Here is a 27,144-nt window from a genome sequence, read left to right as displayed (position 1 = left end):
GTTCAAATAGATCCAATTGTAGCATACAGCAGAGCATGGGATTTAAGTCTTATTGTGTGGTTTCAATTAATTCACTGTCATAAAATGAATATACTGTCTTTCCTGCTAGGAAATTGCTTCCATGTGTTCACCTTACATGGGCCTTCTGAACTTGGGCAGATCAGCATTTTAAGAATTTGAATTTAGTTAATGAGATGGGAGAAATTCTTTTACAATGTATAGGTACATCAAATTGTTTATCAAGTCATCACAAGGTACACTTTAAAAACCTTACAATTTTGTCAATTACATCTCAATAAAGCTAAAAAAAAGAATTTAGGGCCTATCAATGATTTTAAAATATGGGGTGGGGGGAAGAGTTCACAGCAAAAGCAGTTGCTGAGCTAAGAAGAAAAATATGACTCAGTATAAATGTTTAGTTGCTGTCATGTCTGGCTCTTTTGCAACCCCATGGACTGTAGCCCACCAGACTCCTCTGTCCATGGGATTCTCCAGGCAAGAATACTGGAGTGGGTTGCCATTTCCTCCTCCAGGAGCTCTTTCCCACCCAGGGATTGAACCCAAGTCTCCTGCATTGGCAGGTGGGTTCTTTACCCTGAGGCACATGGGAAACCCTCACTATAAAAATAGGTACTAGTTAATTTTAAGTAAAAGAGGCATTTCACATGCTGCTCAAATGTGGGAAAATTCAATTGGCAAAAGAGGAATACTCATTATAGGGAGCTCTAAAAAAGTACAAATTCTTTACAGGTACACATTCGCATTATTGGGTATTTATGTTTTTTCTCTGCCAATTATTTAAAAAATATAAACAAAAGTGTTTTAGCAAAACAAAAGGGTGACCAATTGATCTAGTAATTAATAAGCAATAATGGAATGTAATGGGGGGAGGGGTTTCATACATGCCAAATAATGACATGAAGAAAGAATACAAAATCTAAAATCGAGTCTTGCTCATCAACTAAAGTAAAAAATTTACTCATCATTTTCCAGTTTAAAGTTTCTTATTTCTATTCAGTTTTTAAAATAACATTAAGATATTTCATGTTGAACTTAAAACTAACTAAAAGCATTACATTTTATTATATTACATTAAATTTAGCCTTAAATTTTATGGAAATTTATTTATATTAAAAAATGGACACAAAAGTAGTCTACGTGTTAAAACTTATAATATCGGAAATATCATGGGTGTGTACAATGTAATCTATAGTTTCCCGTGTTTGACACTATTTGCTGAAACACTAAATAGTCACTACTACGATGGAATAACTCTTATCCAAAAATTATTGCTCGTTCATCATGGGCCATGTTGTCTGCATCAAGCAAACAAATTCAGAGGTTTGAGGTTTTATCCTCCAATTCAGGATTTGGGCCCTTCATCCAATATCTGCAATGTTTTGCAACATCCAGTTGAAAATAGGCAAAGAATTCTAGGCACTACCACAAGCTATAGAAAAAACTATGATAATTCGCTATGATGAATTCAATTGTTTCAAACACAGTGCTAAAACCTTGTAACTCTATTTAAGAATTCCGTGGCTGTGAGACTGAACCCTGCCTCCTATCACTTATCCATCAAAGCTAGGATCATGTCACAGGTCAGGTCTTCCTCCAGGTCCTCGCCTTCGGTCTTGGCTTCTATGAAGTCAATGGGCACCGTCTCTTCTGGGTACAGCTCTCCACTCACCAGGGATACCTCCTCGGCTGTGGCTCCTTGGGGAAAAAGGCACAGGGTTGGTATATTTAAAATAAAGCTGAGAAATTAAAATTGATAGATGGTGCAACTGTATCTTGGAAGTAACTGCTGAATTTTTAGCATGGCAGTAAGCGTTTTAGAAAGTAATCCTTCTGTTTATAGAACAGTACAAATGTGGTGCTCGAGTAGACTCCTGAGAGTCCTCTGGACAGCAAGGAAATCAAACCAGTCAATCCTAGAGGAAATCAACTGGGAATACTCATTGGAAGGACAGATGCTGAAGCTGAAGCTCCAATACTTTGGTTACCTGACGTGAAGTGCTGGAAAAGACTTCCCTGATGCTGGGAAAGACTCATGGCAACAGAAGGGCAAGTCAGAGGACGAGATGGTTAGATAGCATCACCAACTCAATGGGCATGAATTTGAGAGAGATAGTGAAGAATCTGGGAGATAGTGAAGGACAGGGAAGTCTGACGTGCTGGAGTTCATGGGGTCACAGAGTCGGACATGACTGAGTGACTAAACAATGATAACAACATGGTCATTTGCTGTAGCATCTCCAGGAGATGGACACGGCGCCCAGCAACTCCATGAGGCCCAGGGACAGTCCACCAGGGTGGCCAAGGACGTCACCGCCCAGCTCACACGTCCAGCCAGGACCCCATGAGACGGGGGTGTGGATCCACCAGGCCCCCAGGCTCGTTCCTCTCAGATTCCTCACTGCTATCATCACCCCACTTTTCCAACCCACCCACTGCAGCGGCAGCAGCAACACTGCTAGGACCAGGCGCCTGCTGGGGTCGGCACTTAGGGTTCCCTTTCACAGTAACTCCCAGGACCCAGGGAAATGTACAACCAGAAACCACTGTGGAATAAAACCCAGTTGGTTTAAAACGAGGTACCGTCTTCCTTGGCTGGCTCTCTTGGGTTGGCAGGCTTCTTCATTGTTGTTTCTTTTTCCATGGTGGCCGGCTTTTCCTGCCCGGAGTTACATTTTTCCGAGTGTCTGTGCATGTTGCTCTGTGGAGGGGAGAGAGAAACGACACAGCAGAGGGCAAGTCATTGTTGCCAGGACCGGCCTGGAAAACCCAGGCTAAAGAGACAGGACGAAGGGAAGAGAGCGTGCCTCGCATAGTTTCTACAAACAAGACAACTTTGTAAAGGAGACTGCTTTCTGTTGTGTTTAGGTCGAGCCAAAATCCTGCTCATCTTTAAATATTTTAAACATCATAGGCGTCAGTGAGAAGACAAAATTTATTTTTCTGGACTGTTTTTACTCTATGAAGCGAGGCTTGAAAAATTCAATAGACTTTATCCCGGATTTTATGAAAATCAATGATATACCATGTACATTTCACTGTGCTGTCAGCTTCCCCCAGGAAGGTATTAAGATCATACAACATCTGGAGTTAAAAAGGCAGCTCAGAGCTTTCATTTCAGACCTATTAACCGTCTATTTTTGTCAGCAAACACTCAGGATGATTTAAAATAAGTGAGAACACTTACACTATCTGACAAGTTCAAAAACTAAAGTAAGATATTGGCAGCATGTCATTAAATACGTCCATTATATAAAACACGCCTCCTAATTTCCATTTTGACTTCAGTGTGGTGCTAAGGACCGTCCTGGTGTATGGGGATGAGGAGGGAGGATTCACATGTCAGGGGAGGGGAAATATTATTTAAATTTCTTCCATTTTATGCTTAGCCATAGGGGTTGGAACACTGCTTCAACAGCAGACTTAAGTAGCTGGGACAGAAACTTATCTGCGAAGCTGAAAATATTTACTTTCTAACCCTTTACAGAAAAAAAGTGTACCAATCCTTGGTTAATAGAGTGATAATGGATGTAAAACCAAGCCTTGTGGAGTCAAAGATTCTTCTGTGAATATGATAAAAGCAATGGCTCTACCCCCAGCAAAGTTCGTAAATCTCCATCTACAACTTTCCAACAACGTCACGGACTTCCCAACAACGTCACGAAGTTCATGGCTAAGGACCCCGATACCAGTTTTGGATGAACAAACAAAACAAATAAAAACATCAAGCCTTTAAAAAGTAAGTGGGGTAAGATTTTAAGTAAACATATCGATATTTGGGGCTTCCCAGATGGCGCTAGTGGTAAGGAACTCGCCTGCCAATGCATGAGACATAAGACGTGAGGGGTCGATCCCTGAGTCAGGAAGATCCCCTGGAGAAGGAAATGGCAACCCACTCCAGTGTTCTTGCCTGGAGAGTTCCTTGGACAGAGGAGCCTGGTAGGCTACAATTCACAGGCTCACAAAGAGTCAGATGTGACTGAGCGACTTAGCACATATCAACATTTAGGGCCCAGAGAGCAAAGTGTAATAATAATACAACAAACATTCGTGTCAGGGAAACGTTTCTCAAGAGAGGAGGCCCCTGGTACTCCGAATCCAGAGTGGGGGTCCTTTCTGGGGAGGAAGCGGGGGTGACATTCTGGCACCCACTCCAGTCTTCCTGCCTCGAGGAGTACACAGGGCCCGCTGTGTGTTACAGACAGGAAGTCGGTGGATCCCTGACTTCTGATTGGAGCATGACTGCCTTACAGTGTTGTTGGTATCTGCCGTGTAGCAAAGTCAACCAGCTATGCACGCCCGCATGCTTGGTCGTGTCCAACTCTTTGCGACCCTGTGGACTGCAGCCAGCCAGGCTCTTCTGTCCATGGGAATCTCCAGGCATGAACACTGGAGTGGGTTGCCATGCCCTCCTCCAGAGGATCTTCCCTACCCAGGGATTAAACTCGCGTCTCCTGTGTCTTCTACATCACTGGTGGGTTCTTTACCACTGAGGCACTGGGTAAGCCTCAATCAGCCATAGGTGTACATACATGCTCTCCCTTTTGGACCCCTCTTGCACCCCTTATCCCACCCTTCTAGGTCATCACGGAGCACTGAGTTGAGCTCCCTGCACTACATAGCAGCTTCCCACTGTTTTACACGCGGCAGTGTATATATGTCAATTCTACTCTCTCCATTCGTCCCACCCTCCCCTTCCCCCTGCTGGGTCCACTAGTCTGTTCTCAACTACTTTTTAAAAACTAAATTGAATTTGAGTATACATATAGGCTTTCATTTATGTAAACAGTTTGTTTTTTTTTTTTGGAGTAGTTTTACATTCTCAGTAAAATTGAGAGGGAGGTAGAGATTTTCTGCCCTAAAAATTCTTTGTTTTGTGCCTGTTCATTCCTCCATCAAGCTCAACCCTTGGAGGCCATTGATCTTTTTATTGTCTCCATAGTTTTGCCTTTTCCAGAGAGTCATGTAGTGGGAATCATACAATCTGTAGTCTTTTCAGACTGGCTTCTTTCACCTAATGAGAATGTACAGTTCCTCCGTGTCTTTTCATGGCTTGATGGCTCACTCCCTTTTAGCACTGAATAACATCCCACTGTCTGGATGCACCGCAGTTTATGTATCCATCCACCTACTCGAGGAAGCCTTGGTCGCTTCCGAGTTGGGCTATTATGAGTAAAGCTGCTATAAACACCCGTGAGCAGCTTTGTATGTAAATATAAACTTTCAGCTCTTTGGGGGCAAATATCAAAGAACACGATTGCTGGACTGTCCTGTAGTACTCTACGAGTACGTTTAGTTTTGCAGGAAACTTCCAAGCTGTCTTCCAAAGTGGCTGCGCTGTTTTACACTTTCACCAGCAACGAATGACAGTTCCTGTTGCTCCACATCCTTGCCAGTATCTGGTGTTGTCAGCGTTCTGGATTTTGGCTGCTCCAATAGGTGTGTCGTGGCATCTAATTTTTTTTTTTAAAGTGTTAAACAAAATGACGTTTATTCTAACAAGTTATTATACATGTTTCGGTAAAATAGCAATTGTTTGAATTCGCATTTCCCTGATGACATATGATGGGGAATAATTTTTTGTAGGCTTATTTGCCATCTGTATACCTTTCTAAGAAGATCATGGCATCCGGTCCCATCACTTCACGGCAAATAGATGGGGGAAAAGCGGAAGCAGTGACAGATTTTATTTTCTTGGGCTCCATAATCACTGAGGACAGTGACTGCAGCTATGAAATTAAAAGACGCTTGCTCCTTGGAAGAAAAGCTGTGACAAACATAGCGTATTAAAAAGCAGAGACATTACTTTGCTGACAAAGGTCTGTCTGGTTAAAGCTATGGTTTTCCCAGTAGTCATGTACAGATGTGAGAAGTGGACCATAAAGAAGGGTGAGTGCTGAAGAATTGATGCTTTCAAATTGTAGTGCTGGAGAAGACTCTAGAGAGTCCCTTGGACTGCAAGGAGATCAAACCACTCAGTTCAGTTCAGTTCAGTCGCTCAGTCATGTCCGACTCTTTGTGACCCCATGGACTGCAGCATGCCAGGTCTCCCTGTCCATCACCAACTCCTGGAGTTTACTCAAACTCATGTCCATTGAGTCGGTGATGCCATCCAACCATCTCATCCTCTGTCGTCCCCTTCTCCTCCCACCTTCAATCTTTCCCAGCATCAGAGTCTTTTCAAATGAGTCAGTTCTTCGCATCAGGTAGTCAAAGTATCGGAGTTTCAGCTTCAGCATCAGTCCTTCCAATGAACATTCAGGACTGATTTCCTTTAGGATGGACTAGTTGGATCTCCTTATAGTCCAAGGGACTCTCAAGAGTCTTCTCCAACACCACAGTTCAAAAGCATCAATTCTTCAGCGCTCAGCTTTCTTTATAGTCCAACTCTCACATCCATACATGACCACTGGAAAAACCACAGCTTTGACTGGAGGGACCTTTGTCAATCCTAAAAGAAAGAACTCAACCCTGAATATTCATTGGAAGGACTGATGCTGAAGCTCCAGTACTTTGACCATCTGGTGCAAAGAGCCAACTCACTGGAATAGACCCTGATGCTGGGAAAAACTGAAAGCAAAAGGAAAAGAGGGCAACAGAGGATGAGATGTTTGGATGGCATCACTGATTCAATGGACATGAACTTAGTGGAAGTGGAAGACAGAGGCGCCTGAGGTGTCACAGACCATGGGGTTGCAAAGAGTCAGACTCAACTTAGCGACTGAACAATAATGACAATTATCTTCTTCACTGAGGTGTCTGTTAAAATCCTTGGTCCATTTTTTAATTGGGTCGTTTCCTTGTGGTTGAGTTTTAAGGGTTCTTTGTATTCTTGATAAATCTTTCATCAGATTTGACATTTGCAAATATTTTCTCCTAGTTTGTAGCTTATGTAGCTTATATAGCTTATGACATAGTCTTTCACAGAAGTTGTTTTAACTTTATTGAAGCCCACTGTATCAGTTGTTTCTCTCATGGATCATGTCTTTGGTGTTTTTTCTATAAAGACATCACCATACCAAGGTCATCCAGAACTTTCCCCCCATGTTATACTCTAAGATTTTTACAGTTTTGTTTTTTTTTTTTTAAACCTGTAGGTCTGTGATCCATTTTGAGCTAATTTCTGGAAGAGTGTAAGGCCTGGATCTCGATTTTTTTTTTTTTTCCGGCATGTGGGTGTCCCATTGCTCCAGCATCATTTGTTGAAAAGAATATCTTTTCTCCATTGTCTTGCTTTTGCTTTTTCAAAGATCAGCTGATTGTGTTTTGGGAGGTCTATTTCTGGGGTCTCTATTCTGTTCCATTGATCTGTTGGTCTGTTCTTGCACCAACATCACACTATCTGAAGTTTTTTTTTTTTAAATAATTTTGTATATTAAAAAAAAGTTTATTTATTTATTTGGCTGCATCGGGTCTTAGTTGCAGCAACTCGGGATCCCTTGTTGCGTCCTGGGAACTCTAGAGTATGTGGCTCAGTAGCTGTGACACCCGGGCTTAGTCACCCTGAGGCATGTGGGATCTTGATTCTCCGACCAGAGATTGAACCTGTGTCCCTAGCATTGGAAGGCAGATTCTTAACCTCTGGACTACCTGGGAAGTCTCTAAGGCTTTACAGTAAGTCTTGAAGTCAGGGAGCATGAGTCTCCCAACTTCATTCTTCTCCTCCAATATTGTGGGTCTTCTGTTCTCTCTGTAAACCTTGGAATCAGTTTGTCAGTAACCACAAAGTAACTTGCCAAGACTTTGATGGAAATTGCACTGAATCTATAGGTGATACCTTGATGATACTGAATTTTCTTATCCATAAACCTGGAATATTTCTCTACTCATTTGGTTCTTCTTTGACTTTATTCATCAGAGCATTCTTCATTTCTGTTATAGTGTTATTGATCTCCAGCATTTCTTTTCAGTTCTTTCTTAGGATTTCCAGCTCAGCTTACATGGTATGCTGCCTATTTTTTCTGTTAGAGCTCTTAGCATATGAATCATAGTTGTTTTAAACTCCTGTTTGATAATTCCAAGGTCCCTGGCCCTCCTGATGCTCACTCTCTTCAAATTTTTATTTATTTATTTTTGCTGTTTGGCATGTTTTGGAATTTTTTCTTGTTAGCTGGACATGATGTACTGTATAAAAGAAACTGCTGTAAATAGGCCTGGGCTCCAAAATCACTGTGAATGGTGATTGCAGCCATGAAATTAAAGGCTGCTTGCTCCTTGGAAGAAAAGTTATGACAAATCTAGACAGCATATTAAAAAACAGAGACATTACTCTGTGGACAAAGGCTCATATAGTCAAAGCTGTGGTTTTTCCAGTAGTCATGTATGGATGTGAGAGTTGGACCATAAAGGAGGCTGAGCGCTGAAGAATTGATTCTTTTGAACTGCAGTGCTTGAGAAGAGTCTTGAGAGTCCCTTGGACTACAAGGAGATCAAACCAGTCATTCCTAAAGGAAATCAACTCTGAATATTCATTGGAAGGACTGTTGCTGAAGCTGAAGCTCCAGTACTTTGGCTGCCTGATGTGAAGAGTCAACTCACTGGTAAAAGACCCTGATGCTGGGAAAGACTGAGGGTACGAGGAGATGGAGGTGACAGAGGACGAGATGGTTGGATGGCATTACTGATTCAAAGGACATGAACTTGGGCAAACTCTGGGAGATGGTGAGGGACAGGGAAGCCTGGCGTGCTACAGTCCATGGGGTCCCAAAGAGTTGGACACAACTTGGCGACTGAACAGCAAATATTCTATCAAACGGATGGGCAGCATTTTATCTGTTTGTTATTGATGGACATTTGGGGAGTTTCCACTTTTTAATGAATAATGCTGCTGTGAACGGCTGTGTGCACATTTTTGTGTAGCCATAAGTTTTCACTTCTTTGGGTTACACGACTAGGTGTGGAATTGCCAGGTTACATGGTAACTCTATGTTTAACTTTTTGAGGACCTGCCAGGCTCTCTTACACGGTGACTTCATCATTTAAAAATTTCACCAGTAGTGTATGAGGGTCCAGTCTCCCCACATCTTTTATGATCTGTCTTCTTTGATGACAGTTATCCTGATGACTGTCCCATGGGGTAGCTCACCATCATTCTGCTTTGCATTTCCTTAGTGAGAAATCTTTTCATAAGCCTATGGTTTATCTGTATATCTTCTTTGGAGAAATGTCTACTTAGATCCTTTGCCTGTTTTTAAAAGAATACTTATCTTTTTATTATTGAGCTGTAAAAGTTCTTTATACATTCTAGACGCAAGTCCCAATGTGCTTGCTTGAATAGGAGGAAAAGTTTCAAAACTTCCGATTATATGTTCTGAACGAGTCTATGAGGCTGACTTATTCTTTTCTCTGTTTTCCTGTGGCTTCTTTACAATTTTAACTCAGCATGAATGACACTGTTTCTGGAGCACTGCCACTGCTTCTGTTTGAATTCTGAAGCTTTAGCATTAACACTCTAAAGTAAAAGTGTTAGCATGAACACTCTAAGTGTCCCATGACACTACCCCAAAAACACAATGACCCTACCATCGTCTCCTAAGAGGAAAGACAGTTTCCTCCATAAAATAATAAAATTCAGATCATTTTAAGCTTTTATAAAGTTAGAGTGAAGCATACATCATATCTAGGAATCTGGCTAATCATCTCTGGTGCCTTTAAAATGTCCATAAATTGATACTTCTTTCTTTAGAAAGGGACTCATTCCCCATCCCTGGAATAGGGCCTGAATTATGTGATGCGTTTGCAATGAACAGAAGCAGGGTCGTGTCACTTTTAAGACTAGGGACAAAAGGCACCAGGGCTTCCTCCTTGCTCTCTCTCACTCACTCTGGTTATGAGGATACTTGAGCAACACAGTGGAGAGGTCCATGTGGTCAGGAACTGTGGCCTCCAGCCAAAAGCCACGTTGAGAGCGCCAGCTTGGAAGTGGTCCCTCCAGCCCTCGTCAAGCCTTCAAATGACTACAACCCTGACAACATGCTGATTGCGACTCATGAGAGACCCAGAGCCAGAACCACCCCAGCTTCCTCAGCCACAGAAAATGAGACAGGACAAATGTGAGCTGTGTTAAGCCAGTACGTTGGGGGTAATTCGTGATGCCATAGATACAACATCTGAAAAATGATAAATAGAATAGTAAGTGTATTTCTCGGCATAGTACCAATGGCACGAATCTAAGAATATTTACAAAATGTATGAAAAACAGCATTCTCTATGTGAAGTAGCCTAAATCGAATCCACAAGGACAATTCTTTAAAATGTTACCTGAGAAGCAGGGGTTCTTTAGTCTGACTTCCCTTAAAGCCATTTGCAAGATTCTGTCTGCAGGATTGTCTTTTTCCACAGAAGGGAGACGACACGTTTATTATATAAGATTTCCAAGACTTCATGACTCCAAAAAACTAATAACCACTTTCCTAAGGCATGACAGATGCTATGGTAAATCCTAGCAAGTTTCTATAATCAGGTTGAAACTGCCTGGGTGTGACACTGTGCCTGGGGGATCCCGGGATCTTTTTAAGGAGGATTTATTGTGACTTGAGTGAGCTTACCCAGCGGGAAAAACCTTTGCCACACTTGGGGCATTCATAAACAGTCGGAACGAAATTGGCATCGTGGTATTTCTTGAAGTGCACATTTAGAAGCTGCTGCTGTCGGAAACATTGATTGCAGGAGAGACAGACAAATGGCTTCTCTCCGGTATGGGTACGTATGTGAACTGTCATATGACGTTCCTGGAAGGCAAGGAAAACAAACAGGCTTAGCTACTGACAATTTTTTAGTATCAGGCATTGTTTATTGTGTGTACTTAGTCACTCAGTCTGTCTGAGTCTTTGTGACCTCATGGACTGTAGCCTGCAGAATACTGGAATGGGTTGCCATTTCCTCCTCCAGGGCATCTTCCTGACCTAGGGATTGAACCAGCATCTTGCATTGCAGGCAAATTCTTTCCCGCTGAGCCATTGGGGAAGACCCATTATTAATTGCATACCTTTCCCCCCTCCTCCAAAGATGTGTGCATTTTTAAGAAAAAATAAAGCCAATGCATTCTCAACACAGCACTACTACCGAAGCAGCATAGTATGGCCTCTAGGAAGCACGGTCTTACCCGGTCCTTGCCACCAGATTACCAAGTTCTCACGATTAATCCCAGCCGGTCCTTCACTCCCGGGGGGATGAGGCAGACCACACTTGGAAGAGTGAAACCGAAATCAATTTCCTCTCCAGAAGAGCTCATGTAGCCGCAGCCTCATTTCTATAATTATTTGCCACGATCCGAGTTTACAAAGAGCAGACAGATCCTGTAAACTTGAAAACTTATCATTAGAGTTTCAGTTCAGCGGATATTTGGGGGTCGAAGGAAGTTAAGCATCTCAACATTTTCCTGGCGATTACCCGATGGTGTTACAGCAAATCTCCAAATCGATTTAAAAGCACAGTGGTGAAAATCATTGTTCTCAACAAAGAAATCACCAGAAATTTTAACTAAGATTTATATGAGTAACTCATTTGGGGAATCAAGACAAAAATATAGATTCTACATGCTGTGGGATGACTGAGCTGACGTGGTGCAACTACTAAGCCTGCGCACCTAGAGCCCCATGTGCTGCAACGAGAACCCACCGCGATGAGAAACCCACGCGCTGCAACTTGAGAGTAGCTCCCAATTTCCACAACTTGAGAAAGGCCACATGCATCACCAAAGACCCGGCACAACCAAAAATAAATAAATTAATTAAAAAACAAGACACACAGCGGTCCTGCTTGGCGTGGCCGCTCTGACGCACGTTCGGGCAGCCCCACTGCTTTTGCACCATCAATGCCAACGTCACATAGCGAAAGGGCAGAGAGTGTGTTGGCAGCATAACTACTTAATAACAGTGACTTTGACCTTATGATTCTGATTGGCTTCAAGGACCTCAAGGGGTCTGTGAGCCACACTTTTGAACCCACACTGTAAAAGCAACTCTTGGCTCACGCACAGCTGTCTGCTGGCTATTCTGAACAGTCTCTTTTATGGAAGGCATGATTTTCCAGAATATGTTCAAAGTGAAAGACAATCCCACTCCAGCCCTTCCTTCTTCCATCTCCCCCTGCCCTCCAGCACCTGCCCGGAGTCCCTGATACACACACAGTACCTGCTTGCAGGCATAGCTGCAGTAGTCACACTTGAATCTCTTCTCATTTTTGTGAGTTTTCTGGTGCTGGATGAGACTGTAGCGATCGTGGAAGATAGCAGGGCAGTAACGGCACTTCATCTCTACAGTCTCATATGTGTGCAGGTTGCGCAAATGGACACCTAAAAGCATCATGGAGCATCGTGTACAAGAAGTTATTTTCTGTGAGGTCGATTCCCCCTACCCTTCAAATAGAGTTTCTCAGCCTTGGAACTACAGGCAGACCTCAGAGATACTGCAGGTTCCCTTTCAGACCATTATGATAACCAATAAAACAAATATTAATACATGGATGTTTTTGCTTCCCAGTGCCTATAAATCTTATGTTTATGCTAGACTATTGTCTATGAAGTGTGCAGTAGCACTGTGTCTAAAAAACGAGATACACGCTTTAATTTAAGACTACTTTACTGCTTTAAAAAATGCTAATTGTCATCTGAGCCTTCAGCAAGTCATAATCTTTTTGCTGGTGGAGGATTTGAAATATTGTGAGATTTATACCAAAATGTGATACAAGAGACAAGAAGTGAACAAATGCAGCTGGAGAAAAATGGTACAAATAGACTTGCTCAATGCAGGGTTGCCACAAACGTTCAATGTGTAAAAAACACAGCTTCTGAGGAGCACAATAAAGCAAAGTGCAACAGAATGGGGTCTGCTGGTAGTAACACTTGAAGCTGGCTGATGTTTTCCTGGGAGGGTGGGGGCATCCTGGGTGCTGCAGGATGTATGTTTAGCAAAAATGCTGGCCTCCACCCTCTAGCACCAGCTGAATCCCTTCCTCCCCAGGGTGACCACCAAAGTGCCTCCAGATACTGCCAAATGCCCACCTCCCCAGCCGTAAAGTCATTCTCAGCTGAAAACAGCTGTTTTAAATGCACAGTGTACTGACATCTCATGCTAATATTTCTCATGGAGTTAAGTACATAAGGTAGGACATATTGGACCCAACATATTCATTAAACAAAGCACTTGGAGAACCTTACTATGTGGGTGGATTTTTAGGATAATGTTAAGATGGTTTTACGTGCGTGTCTGTGCACACGCTGATTGTGTCCGACTCTTTGCAACCTTATGGACTGTAGCCCACCAGGCTCCTCTGTCCACAGGGTTTCCCAGACAAGAATACTGGAGTGGGTTGCTATTTCCTTCTCCGAGGGATCTTCCCGATTCTGGGACAGAACCTGTGTCTTGCGTCTCCTGCATTGGCAGGCGGGTTTTTACCAATGTGTCGCCTAGGATGGTTTTATATAACAAAGATATAAATTCTGCATTTTTGTGTAATTAAAAAATATATATATTTATTTGGTTGCACCAGGTCTTAGTTGGAGCATGCAGAATCTAGTTCTCTGATCAAGGATCAAACCTGGGCCCCCTGCATTGGGACCTCTGAGTGTTAACCACTGGACCACCAGGGAAGTCCCTAACCTCTGTATTCTGACTTAAAAGCCCAGAAGTTCTGTTAGATGTCAATCTTCTGATTTTTCCTATGTCATAATTGACAGACACACTCTAAGATATTCTTGTCAACTGAGTCTAGTGCGAGTTGACTTTGTGATCCTTAGTGTCAGAGGCTAAACTAAAGTCAGCAACTGTTGGGTGGAGGTACACACACCAGGTGTGCCGACTCAGTCATTTAAAGAGTTTGGTATCTTCTATAGAGACAAGACGGAGAAGGCAATGGCACCCCACTCCAGTCCTCTTGTCTGGCAAATCCCATAGATGGAGGAGCCTGGTAGGCTGCAGTCCATGGGGTTGCTGGGAGTCAGACAGGACTGAGCGACTTCACTTTCACTTTTCACTTTCATGCACTGGAGAAGGAAATGGCAACCCACTCCAGTATTCTTGCCTGGAGAATCCCAGGGATGGGGGAGCCTGATGGGCTGCCATCTATGAGGTCGCACAGAGTCGGACACGACTGAAGTGACTTAGCAGCAGCATAGAGACAAGAAGGAAGGCTGAGCTTGTTTATAGAGCATCTCATGACATGTATGGAGGGTGTCACTGACTCAGATGGGCCATAGCCTGTATTTCTTGGTGGTGGTGTCGAAAATGTCCCTTCTTGGCAACTGGCTCATGATTCACGCCCTACAAGGTCCTGCTGGGCTGTGTTTTGCAACTGACAAAGATTTTGAATGAAAAATAAAAGCTAAGCCTTCACTAAACACCTTTATCCTTTCAGAAATGTTTTCAAAATAGTGTCTCTCATCTGTAGAATTTCTCTGGGCAAACTGGGGACTCTATCTCTGCTGGCATATTCTGAGCATTACAGTGTTATATGTTTTAGGAAGAGGACAGAGGCAGTGGAAACTAAGGGACCAGGAACCCTGGAACAAAGGAGAGAGACTGGCAAACTCACTCTCCCTGTCCCCCACCCCTGACACCAACTACAACCAGTTTCCCCTGCAGGTGGCATATGATCCCAGCTCTCAACCCAGCACTCAGAGCTGCTCAAGGTGCCTCCTCTGTTATGATGGTTTACCTGGTCACAATGAGCATTTCATGTCACAGGAAGAGGACTCTTTCACTGAAGCAAGTTCCTTATGGGAAGAACCATGTCCCACTTCTTACTTTTGTACCTTTAGTTCCCATAACGTTTCAGGGTCACAGCAGTGGCTTAAGAAAAGCTTGCTGAGTGTCACTGGACAGAACACTGATAAAAGATTCAGAACCTGCAACGAGGCCATATCCTGGCACCCTGGTCACGGGACTCTGGGGCAAGTTCACTTTCTGTCTCTGATCTCCTTCGTCATTTGTGAAAAAACAGACCCAATATGGAGCCAAGTAACACCCGGAAGAAGCCCATTATGAGCTCAAATGCCTGTGAGAGCTCATCTGTGTACCTAAAGTGGACCTGGACCAAACTCTGAAACTGCAGTTATGTGATATAGCCACAAGATGGCACCATAGGACCGCTGAAAAAAAAAACACAACCAGCCCCAGGAGCAGTTCTTGAATCCTACTGCCTCCCTGGCATCAACTCTAGGGCTCCTCAGGTTTCCCAGAGCTGCACACAGTGAAGCCAAAAGAAGTCAGTAGCACTGACATGTATACGCTATCATATGTAAAACACAGCTAGTGGGAAGGTGCTGTATGGCAGAGGGAGCTCAGCTCAGGGTTCTGGGGTGACCTAGAGGGGTGGGATGGGGTGGGGTGGGAGAGAGGCTCAAGAAGGAGGGGATATATGTATACATGTAGCTGATTCACGTTGTACTGTAAAGCAGCTATGAAAAGTGAAAGTCTTTGTGGCTCTGTCATATTCGAGTCTTGCAACCCCATGGACTGTAGCCTGCCAGGCTCCTCTGTCCATGGGATTCTCCACACACAAATACCAGCGTGGGTTTCCATTTCCTTCTCTAGAGGATCTTCCTGATCCCGGGATTGAACCCAGGGCTCCTGCATAGCAGGCAGATTCTTTACCGTCTGAGCCACCAGGGAACAGGTGAAAAGCCCAAAGCAACTACATGCCAATGAAAAAAAACAATAAAGGACGTTCCGGATGCCAGACACTCACGCAGGTCGCTCTTCCTGGCGATGATGGTGGCGCAGTGCGGGCACTGGTACTTGGGGACATTCTCGCTGTGCTTCTGCACAATGTGCATCTTCATGGTCCCGCTCTGGGTGAAGCGGGCATGGCAGATGTGGCATTCGTAGGGCTTCTCACCTGGGACACGGAGGACAACAGTGACCTTCCGCTGAGGGGCTCCATCCCGAAAACCCTGGTGCTCCCCAAAAGATACCTGGAGCTGAAAGCCTTTCTTTCCCCCAGTATTCCCTTTTCAGCTCCTTCATCCTATGTTTGACTCTCCAATGAGCACAAGATTCCTAAATCAAGCTGGACGTCACATCCAGTTGTGTGGACAGTGGGCCAGAGGGAGCGACTCTCCTAACATCCGGTGGCTGCTCATGGTTCAAGACCCACGCATGCCTGTGTGCTCAGTCGCCCAGTCGTGTCCAATTCTTTGCGACCCTATGGACAGTAGCCCGCCAGGCTCCTCTGTCCATGGGATTCTCCAGGCAAGATACTGGAGTGGGTTGCCATGCCCTCCTCCAGGGGATCTTCCTGAACCAGGGATGGAACCCGCATCTCTCGTGTCTCCTGCATTGGCAGGCGGGTTCTTTACCACTAGCACCACCCGGGAAGCCCTCAGAGAAAGCAATGCTTTACCTAATTGGCCTTGAGCAGGAGAAACTCCTACCTGAATGTGTTCTCATGTGCCGCTTCAGCTTGTAGGTGTCCTTGCTGGCATAGCTGCAGAGGGAGCACTGAAACGGGCGCTCACCCGTGTGCGAGCGGATGTGGCGCTTCAACTTGCTCGCCTGGTAAACAAATGAAAGATATTTATTGCAATGGAAACGTCAAACCTGTGGACTCTTGAAATGAAGCAGCATTATAAAAGATATGTAAATGAGCCCAACGTTAATATCAGAGCCCATTTCACACCTTGGAAAACATGCTAAGCCTTTCATTTTCCTCTCTGGGTTGGACGGTGTCCTTCATCTGAGTTGTATGCGCCAAGATCCTTGGGCGATAATAAGCGGGAGGATCAAGAGACTCTCATCTTCAGCTTCTCTTTGCGAGAGAAGATGGAAATCCAGATGCTCAGCACAAACATGATTTTATTTTCATTTCTAAAGCAACATCCTCTCAAAAGTGGCAAAGTTTAGATTATGCTGCAGGAGCGCGGAGGCCACAAAACTATTGTTTGTGTAAACAGAGAAACTTGAAACATGAGCTCTTGAATGGACCTGCATCTGTTGGAGGCAATTCACAGCTCCAAGTCCTGTGGACCCTAAACAGCCCAGGGATGGAGGAAAGCCTTCTTGGTAATTAAGAAGAGGTTCCAGGGACTTCCCTGGTGGTCCAGTGGCTAGGACTCTACACTCCCAATGCAGGAAGCCCAGGTTCGATCCCTCGTCGGGGAACTGGATCCCACATGCCATAACCCGAGTGAAGACTGAAGATTCCGTGGGCCGCAACTAACGACTGGAGCAGTCAAATAACTACCTTTTAACAAAAGAATAGGTTCCACATGGCAGTAGCTTCTCCATGAGAAGTAACTTTAAAAAAAGTATTTATTCTATTTGTGAATGCATTGGGTCTTTCTTGCTGTGTGTGGGCTTTCTCTAGTTGCAGAGAGCGAGGGCTACTCTAGTTGTGGGCGGGCTCCTCATTGCAGTGGCTTCTCTTGCTGTGGAGCATGGGCTCTAGGTGCTCAGCCTTCAGTAGCTGTGACGCATCGGCTTAGTTGCTCCGTGGCATGTGGAATCTTCCCAGATCAGAGATTGATCGAACCCACGTCCCCTGCATTGGCAAGCAGATTCTTATTCCCTGTACCACCAGAGAAGTAACTTTTAAGTAGAAGAAAAGTAACTTTTAAGTAGAAAAAAATACACTACATTCTAATTTGATTAGAATGTATGCATCTTACTCAGATAAAAGGCAGACACGCCTCTCATTTGATCTTTTTTTTTTTTTTTTGCCTACTTTATTACCTTCAAGAACTGTTCTTACTCTATAATCACTTATTTTGGGCCTTTATCTACCTTTAGTAGAACAGAGGATAATCACTCATGCCTGGAATACAGATGTCAGAGGATGCCTGAGCAGCCTCTTTGTAATCTTAGGAGGGCTATGCTAGGCTGGGTTTCCTAATGTGTGGCAACTACACACAAGCCTGAAGAACATTCTAGAACAGAAGAAGACTTGGAAAACAAGAGCCAAACCAAAGAAAATTCAGCTTTTAGGTTTTCATTTCTATGTATTTATTTTTGGTTGGACTGGGGCTTCGCTGCTGTGGCAGGCTTTCTCCAGTTGCAGTGAGTGCGGGCTACTCTTCGTTGCGGTGAGTCGGCCTCTCGTTGCAGTGGCTTTTCTGGTTGCAGAGCACAGGCCCTCGGCGCATAGGCTTCGGGAGTTGCGGCACGTGGGCTCAGTAGTTGTGGCCACGGGCTCAGTAGCTCTGTGGCTTGTGGGACCTTCCCAGACCAGCGATTGAACCCCTGCATTGGCAGGCTGATTCTTTATCCACTGTGCCACCAGGGAAGTCCCAGCTTAAATTTTTAGGAGAAAAAAAGATATCTTTGAGTGTACCAGAAAGCAAAACAAAAAGAACTTTTAAAATCATAGCGTGAAAAGTTTGAATGGTGTGAATGATCAAAGAAGAGTGTTAGTCACATAGGCGTGTCTGACTCTGTGATCCCATAGACTGTAACCTGCCAGGCTCCTCTCTCCATGGGATTCTCCAGGCAAGAATACTAGAGTGGGTAGCCATTCCCTTTTCAAGGGGATCTTCCTGATGCAGGGATCGAACCCAGGTCTCCTGCACTGCAGGCAGACTCATTACTGCCTGAGCCACCAGAGAAGCCCATCAAAGGAGGCTGTGTGTAAACCTTCTCTGGATGGCTATGAACGTGAGATAGGGAGAGAGGGGAGTTCAGAAGCTGCTATACCTGTACCCCAGCCTGGTTCACTCCTGCTGGCACTTGGGTATAGGGGTGATGTCAGACAGGGGAATTGGGCTACTCCTCCTTAGAGCAGACCAGCATGCTACACTTCAAAAGTGCAAAAAAAAAAAAAAAAAAACCAACCAACAACAAGGTGAAGGAGGCAGCAGAGGGTCGGTGTTGAGGTCAACCCCAGAGACGGGTCTCAGCGAACCTGGGAAGTATGTGCTGAGAACTGGCAGGACAGCAACCAAAAGTCCACGCCATGCTTACGACCCTCAGATGGCTTCATTCTGTGAAACCTCCCATTTGTGTTTTTGAAATGGAGCAGGAGCCCATATTTCTCTGGTGGCTCAGACAGTAAAGAATCTGCCTGCAATGAAGGAGACCAGGGTTCGATCCATGGCTTGGGAAGATTCCCTGGAGAAGGGAAAGGCAACCCACTTCAATATTCTTGCCTGGAGAATTCCATGGACAGAGGACCCGGGGGGCTACAGTCTATGGGGGTCACAAGGAGTCAGACACCTGAGCGACTCACACTTTCAGGATCCTATGGTCCTTGCACCCCACCCCCCCGCCCCCGCAACATGTTCTCTGCCTGCCTTTTGTCTGTGGAAAACTTTAGTCAAAGAGAGTGAGAAATGCTGAAACAAATGAAAAACAAAGTCAAAAACAACTCAATAATAATGATGTTTTCATTAAGCATAGTGAAGGACCTTTAGTTCTTTCTCAAGGGCTATAGATAATATTCTAGGCCATATCCTGTGAACTGTCTTACAGATACTAAAATACCAGGTAGGAAAGTTAACTACATGAAGACCAGAGGGCACCCAGGACATGAGAATTCTGAGAATTCTGCCACAATTCTGAGAACTGGCCTCAAAGAAATGGGAACAAAGGCCTGGAACTGAAGATTAACTGTACCTAAAACAACCAAGATGATGCTGGTCCCAACAGTGATGACCAATTTGAAGATGATTGTTACAGATGACTGCTGTTTCTGCATGTAGCTCTCCCCCAACCAATTCTGTCTATAAAGGCTCTCACCCTCTGCTTGTCGGGGTGAGAGGAGTTGGCCTTTGGACAGATGTCTGCCACCCTCTCCCCCAAGTTGCTGGTGGTGATTGTTTAGTTGCTAAGTCATGTCTGACTCTTGTGACCCCACGGACTGTAGCCTGCCAGGCTCCTCTGTCCATGGGATTCTCCAGGCAAGAATATTGGAGTGGGTTACCATTTCCTTCTCCAGGGGATCTTCCCAACCCAGGAATCGAACTTGGGTCTCCTGCATTGCAGGCAGATTCTTTACTGACTGAGCTACACTCGCACCTGAAATAAAGCAAACTTTCCTTTCCACCAACCTGGCCTGTTTATTGGCTTTTGAGTGGCGAGCAGCTGGACCCCACACATTCTTTTGATTACATTTTCATTATACAGTTACAACCTTTAACTCAGATGAGAAACAATTTTTAAAAATTAGTAATAGCAAAAAAATAAAATTATTTTTGGAATCAAATTCTGACACTGTCTGTGAAATTTCCTAGTTGATGAAACACAGTTGCATCACTACTGCATTTAAACTTTCACTGTCCCCTTTGGCTTAGTTGAGTTCCAGTGTCTTTTCCTTGCCCAATGGGCTCAGGACCCAGCATGTGCTGTACTGGACAGTGGAGTCCTTAAAACTTGCAGAAAAGTGACATTCAAAAGTAACTGTGGTCCAGTGGTTAAGAATCTGCCTCGCAATTCGAGGGACACTGGTTTGATCCCTGGTCTCGAAGCATCTCACATGCAGCGGAGCAGCTTGGTCTGTGAGCCACAACTGCTGAGCCTGTGCTCGAGAGCCCAGGAGCCGCAATTACTGAAGCCCACACACCCTAGAGACTATTGCTCCACAACTAGAGAGTAGCCCCCACTCGCTGCAAAACCCGCGTGTAGCAACGAAGACCCAGCACAGACAAAAATAAAAATAAGTAAATAAAAAATCTAAAGAGTAACTGTACTCTTCTGCTGTCATTTCACTGAGGATGAGCTCAGTTTTCTGGAAGGCATAAATAAACCAATCTAATTGAAATGATCATGACAAAATTGAAGATTGAAAAAGGTGTTCTCTGTCCTTAAGAGCAGAAATGTCCATGTTTAAATCTTTAAGCAAGTTGCTTTGCACGGAACCAAGTACCACTGAGGAAAGCTCAAAGATTTCAGCAAAAATTCAAACCGGATCTGTGTTCTGTGTTACAGCAAATACATTTTGATTTTGTGGAATGAGTGCTGCATGGAATGCTGGGTAGAATGTTTAAACAAATATGAGAATTATTTCTCAAGGACCATAGATTACTTGTCATCTGTACACCATAATATATTACTTTCACTAGTTGGTATCAAAGAAAAAAAAAGAAATCATGTTTTAAAAATTAAATTTAGAAACAAGAATGAGATATTGAAAGAGATTCTATTACCAGTTTGATTTACAGAAACTTCTTAATAAGACACTAAGTACAAAGAATGAACTTACTTCTACACTAGCATACTTGCACATGGAACACTTAAAGGGCTTCTCGTGAGTGTGTTTATAACGTCTGTGCCGGATGAGTTCTCCACTGGTGACAAACGCCATGTCACAATCACCACACTTGTGGGGCCTGGTTCCTGTAAAGTCACACAGTTTATTCTTTCAAACAAGATTTAACAACAATTTTTTTAGGCAATTATAATGTATAAATGATACTCAGTCTCAAAATGCTTTAAAAATTCAGAAGAGGCTCTTTAAACCAAATGCTCCAGAGAGATATGAGAAAAATCTTTGGACCATCCAAAGTTTTTAACCAAAGTGGAAGAAAAAAAGACAAAACTAAAGTCTAAAAAAAGACACCATTTTAATATAGAAACTGGTGGATTTGCCTTCTTACACAAGCCTCAACGCATCCTGCAAGGGAAAGGCCCCCCTCAGCTGTTTACCTGTATGGGTATTGACATGGTTCCGAAGGAGGGTAACTGTACGGAAAGCTTTCAGACAAAGGTGACACACGTGGGGCTTTTCAGTGCTGTGAATTTTCACATGACGATTGAAATTCGAAATTCTAGAAGAGGTGAACTTGCACAAGTTGCAATGGAAGGTTTGTTTTACTTCTGCAGGAGGGAGAGACGACATTTATGTGCTTGTAAACATTTTTCTTTAGGTGTTCAAATTCCATTTAAATACATGAAAGTAACTTGGTACATCCTTTTTTTTTTAACCTAACGTGGTGACCCAACAAGACATTCTATGCAAATGGTAACCAAAAGAATAGTATAGCTGGGTGGCTATACTAATAGATGAAATAGACTCTGACAAAAACTGTTACCAGAGACAGATAAGAACTTAATGTAGGGCTTCCCGGAAGCAGGAAAGAACTCACCTGCCAATGTAGGAGACATGGGGCTCGATCCTTGATCCAGGGAAGATCCCACCTGCTGCAGAGCAACTAAGCCCATGTGCCACAACTACTAAAGCCCGAATGCCCTAGATCCTGTGCTCCACAACAAAAGAAGCCACTGCAATGAGATGCCTGCGCATCGAAACTAGAGAGTAGTCCCAGCTCTGCTGCAACTAGAGAAAAGCCCTTGCAGCCAAAAATAAATAAGTAAGCATTTTTTAAAAAGAACATAATGTAACAGTAAAAGAGTCAAATCATCCTGAAGATATAACAATTATAAACACACATGCACCTAATAATAAGTCCCCCAAATACTTGAAGCTAAAACTGAAAGAACTGAAGGTAGGAAGAGAGCCTTCAATAGCAGTTGGAGACTTCAACAACCCACTTTCAACCATGAAGAGCACACCTAGACAAAATATCATCAAGGAAACAGAAGACTCAACATAAACCTATTTGACAGAATAGACTTCTATGAACACTCCACTCAACAAGAGCAAAATATACATTCTTCACAGGTGTATATGGAACCTTCTCCAGTAAAGACAATAGGGTAAACCAGAAAAAAAGTGTCAATTAATTTTAAAAAGAAAGAAATAATCTGCCCTTTGACCATCACAGACTGAAGTCAGAAATCAATAAAAGAAAGAAATTTGGAAAATTCACAAATATATAGAAGTTAAACAATACACTCCTAAAGGACCAATGGGTCAAAGAAGAAACTGCAAAATACTTTGAGATGATGCTAACCACAAGTAAGAAGGGACAGTGGTGGCAGTGTGGTTTTCTAAACTGAATCACTTTTTAGCCCTGACCAACTGTTGCTAGAAGGAGGAAATAGCCAAGGGTGGCCAGATACAGCTTTTTATAAAAGAGCTTAAAGTTGAAATTTCAAGGGTGAAATCTCTTGATTTAGATAAAAGAAAAACTAAACTTTTTAAAAACCTGAACAAATAATTTTTGAGGGTCAGGTTTATCTTCTTTTCTAGCCTCACCTAAACATCCCCTCCCCTTAGAAGATGATATCTTGGCTGCCTTCTGGGCATCAGTCTGTCCATCTGCCAGATGGACACTTGCTTTGGTCTCCATCAGACCTCTCAACCCCCAGGGCTGCAAACTAGGGAGCAGATGGGGCCCAAACTTCTATTTGTTGTTGTTGTTTAGTCGCTAAGTCGTTTCCGACTCTTTGCAACCCCATGGACTGTACCTGCCAGGCTCCTATGTTCAGGGGATTTCCCAGGCAAGAATACTGGAGTGGGTTGCCGTTTCCTCCTCCAGGGCATCTTCCCAACCCAGGGCTCAAACTCAAGTCTCCTGCACTAGCAGGTAGATTCTTTACCACTGAGCCACCTTGGAAATCCAAACTTCTATTTAAGTGCACCTAAGTAGAAGGGAGTCTCTGTACTATGCTTTTAAAACATTTGGTCACAAAACCCAAAACTCTTTTGCTTTTGATTCACAATACAGAGTTCAAAATTTCCTGCCATTCTGAAGACGACTAAAGCAACCACTACAAACTCAAATTGCCATCTCCCCCGCTAAAGAGAATCAGTTGCCCTGTTGTTTGCAGAGCTTCTTGCACCAAATGAACTGGCCTACCCTTTGCCTTTTTTAGATTTTTCGTAGTGCTGGGTTTTTCAAGGTGTGCTTGATCCAGTTCAGGTTTCTCTTTTTGTTCTTCCATATTTAAGTTTGAAAATGTCAGAACGATTTCATCTCTTCCTTCATCTCCTGGCCTTGCTTCCACAAGAAAAAAATGCTCTTCTGTATTTTCACTGAATCCACCTTCAGCGAGCAGCTGTTCCTCTTCCTGACCTTTCTGGAACTAATGCAGAAAAACAAGTATTCAAACAAGTACAATACTGTTAATTACAGCCTGGTTTAACTCTTTGCCTTGATGAAACCATAAAATCCAAAGAGGAAAACACAAAAAAGTACAGAAAATTGTCCGTTGCAACCAAAATGCTTAAACTGTAATTATTAAGCATCAAGGGTTTGAATGGAACATTAACACAGTTTAAAAACTCAACGGATCTTATCATATTCTTAAACTCTAAAAAAACTGCACAAGTTCCTCCATGATTTTTCTGGAACATATTTTTATTGTGTTTGATTTTATCTTTTTTTTAAGTTTTTTTTTTTTTTTGGATGTGGACCATTTTTTAACTCTTTATTAAATTTGTTAACATATTGCTTCTGGTTTATGTTTTGGTTTCTTGGCCATAAGGCATATGGGATCTTAGTTTACAGGGATCAAACCTGCACCCCCTGCACTGAAATGAGAAGTCTTAACCACTGACCAGCTGAGAAGTCCCTGTGTTCAAAATACAAAATTTAAACTGCTTGTCCATATGTAACAGTGCACAAGTTAGTCACTCAGTCATTTCTGATTCTGCGACTCCATGGACTATAGCCGGCCAGGCTCCTCTGTCCATGGGATTCTTCAGGCAAGAATACAGGAATGGGTGAAAGTGAAGTGAAGTTGCTCAGTCATGCCCGACTCTTTGCGACCCCATGAACTATAGCCCACCAGGCTCCTCAGTCCTCGAAATTTTCCAGGCAAGAGTACTGGAGTGGGTTGCCATTTCCTTCTCCAGGGGATCTTCCCAACCCAGGAATTGAACCTGGGTCTCCCGCACTGCAGGCAGATGCTTTACCGTCTAAGCCACCAGGGATGGGTAGCCATGCCTTTCTGAGGGATCTTCCCAACCCAGGGAAGGAGAACTCTAAAAAATAGTTTTCTGGCTCCCCCTTCCTTTTCTTAAAACCAGGTGTACCTTTATGGATCCAGTGCTTTCTTCCAGGTTCATTGCAGACTTATAGTCTTCACCGGCCCCGGTCACATTCTCCTCCAGAAGCTGAAACTGCATCACCTCCATCTCCTGCAGCGAGTATACCTCCTCCTGGACATTGAGGACACACTGGTGCAGGCTCTGCTGGGCCACCTCCCCGAACCACACCAGCGACTGCACCCCTCTATCAGCCTGGTGCACCATCACCTGCATCTCTTCCTCCTGCTGGGGATCCAGCCAGCTGAGGTCCTGCAGTTCAGCCTCTTCCGAGGGGAAGTGCATGGTCTGCAGGGTCAGGATGTGCTTCTCGCTCTCCTCCGGGGCAGTGAGCACCAGCTCTGGCACCTCCTCCAGGATCGTGGTCTGGAGGGGCCCCTGAACACTCTCCACCTCCAAACCCGCAGAGTCAGGCTGTTCCTTTACTCGGCACACCCCGTCATTTTCCTCTTCCTCCTCCTCCTCCAGGGCCCTGTCTGGTATCAACTCTGGTTCTTTGATTTGGGTGAACTGCTCAGGGGGGACAGAGAGCTCAGCCCCTGCCATTATGACTCCGCCTCTGTCAGAGAAAGAAGCAAGCCTGTCTGGGTGGGCACAGTGGGGGCGTCCAGCCTAGCAGGCTTTGGTGCTGATCAAGGCCCCATAAGGTTCCAGCCCCCAAAGACTTGGGGGCTCACATGGGTCAGGACTAAGTTAACTCAGCCTAGGCTGAGAAGGGGCTGAGGCTAAGCAGGATTTAGGCTAAAGTAGGTGTTTGTCTAGAAGATTCTAGAACCAAAAGATTTGAGCCTGGGCAAGCTTTCAGCAAATGCATATTCCAGGCCTGGAAGGCTTGCGACTGGTCAGAATTTCAGCAAATGCACATTCCAGGTACAGAAGGGTGGCCTGAACCAGCTTCCTACCAGGGCACAATCACAGACTGAGCACCCTTTGAGCCATGGAGGCTTCAGGCCTAGGGCCTCTACCCGCGCAGCCTTGGCCTTCAGGCCTCAGGCTCACCACATGCCCCCTCCAGGCCTGGGGCATCTTTCCCTTCCTGGACCACCTCTCCCAGCTTGGCCCCTCCATGGCTGGGCCCCTCCCCCACCTCTCTGGTGCAGCTCCCCGGAACCTTTCCCGCCATCCCCTCCACTCCCACTCCCGCGCCCACGCGGAGCAGCTCCTCCTCCAGAGGAGGCTGGAGTCTGGCCCCCCGGCGAGGATCCTCACCCAAGAAACGTGGTCTGGAGGTGCAGCCCACCAAGCCCACTGGAATCCGCCTCGTGCCGCATGCTTGCAGGACACTGCCTGCTGCTGCCCGCCGACTGGGTGCGAGGGTCAAAGACGGCAGTGCGCAGGCGCAGAGTGGGGGGGAGGGGGGGGCGCGGCATGCAAGGGGCGTGGCCTGGGGGGAGGATGATGGAGGAGGCAGAAAGTGAGGCAGAGGAGGTGAGAGCTGCCGGGTTGGGGGGGCTTCAGGTAGTGCAGAGACAATGGCCAGTGGGGATGGATGAAGAGAGAGTGGAGGGAGCCCTACAAAGGGCACTGAGACCAGGGGGGAGCTGAGGGGGCAGAGTGGAGGAGGACCTGCAGGGGGCGCTGAGACCACGTGGGGGGATGGAGGGGGGAGTGGAGGGCGACCTGCAGGGGGCGCTGAGACCACGTGGGGGGATGGAAGGGGGAGTGGAGGGCCACCTGCAGGGGGCGCTGAGACCACGTGGGGGGATGGATGGGGGAGTGGAGGGTGACCTGCAGGGGGCGCTGAGACCACGTGGGGGGATGGAAGGGGGAGTGGAGGGCGACCTGCAGGGGGCGCTGAGAGACCACGTGGGGAGATGGATGGGGGAGTGGAGGGTGACCTGCAGGGGGCACTGAGACCACCAGGGGGGATGGATGGGGGTTGGGGGGGACCTGCAGGGGGCACTGAGAGTCCACCAGGGGAGATGGATGGGGGAGTGGGGGGTGACCTGCAGGGGGCGCTGAGACCACGTGGGAGGATGAATGGGGGAGTGGGGGGGACCTACAGGGGGCGCTGAGACCAGGTGGGGGGACGGATGGGGGAGTGAAGGGGGACCTGCAGGGGGCACTGAGAGACCACGTGGGGGGATGGATGGGGGAGTGAAGGGGGACCTGCAGGGGGCGCTGAGAGACCACGTGGGGGGATGGATGGGGGAGTGAAGGGGGACCTGTAGGGGGCGCTGAGAGACCACGTGGGGAGATGGATGGGGGAGTGAAGGGGGGACCTGTAGGGGGCGCTGAGACCACGTTGGGGGGATGGAAGGGGGAGTGGAGGGCCACCTGCAGGGGGCGCTGAGACCACGTGGGGGG

General features: G+C 45.3%; 1 protein-coding gene across 1 annotated transcript; it reads right to left on the bottom strand.

Moving 5' to 3' along the window:
• Positions 1–1,567: 1,567 nt before the first annotated feature.
• On the bottom strand, positions 1,568–25,383 carry CTCFL (CCCTC-binding factor like). Its single transcript, XM_061125806.1, has 11 exons — positions 25,048–25,383; positions 24,826–24,951; positions 23,648–23,873; positions 21,591–21,761; positions 21,148–21,281; positions 16,391–16,511; positions 15,706–15,855; positions 12,153–12,313; positions 10,566–10,748; positions 2,602–2,719; positions 1,568–1,716 (listed from the first exon to the last, which is right to left on the bottom strand). The coding sequence occupies exons 1-11, from the start codon at positions 25,381–25,383 to the stop codon at positions 1,568–1,570; spliced, it is 1,875 nt and encodes a 624-aa protein (XP_060981789.1).
• Between the last annotated feature and the right edge of the window lie 1,761 nt (positions 25,384–27,144).

This window comes from Dama dama, chromosome 23 (assembly GCF_033118175.1).
Source record: "Dama dama isolate Ldn47 chromosome 23, ASM3311817v1, whole genome shotgun sequence".
In the NCBI taxonomy this organism is placed as follows: domain Eukaryota; kingdom Metazoa; phylum Chordata; class Mammalia; order Artiodactyla; family Cervidae; genus Dama; species Dama dama.
The sequence above is the reverse complement of the archived record's forward strand: the minus strand, read 5'-3'. Positions and strand labels throughout refer to the sequence as shown.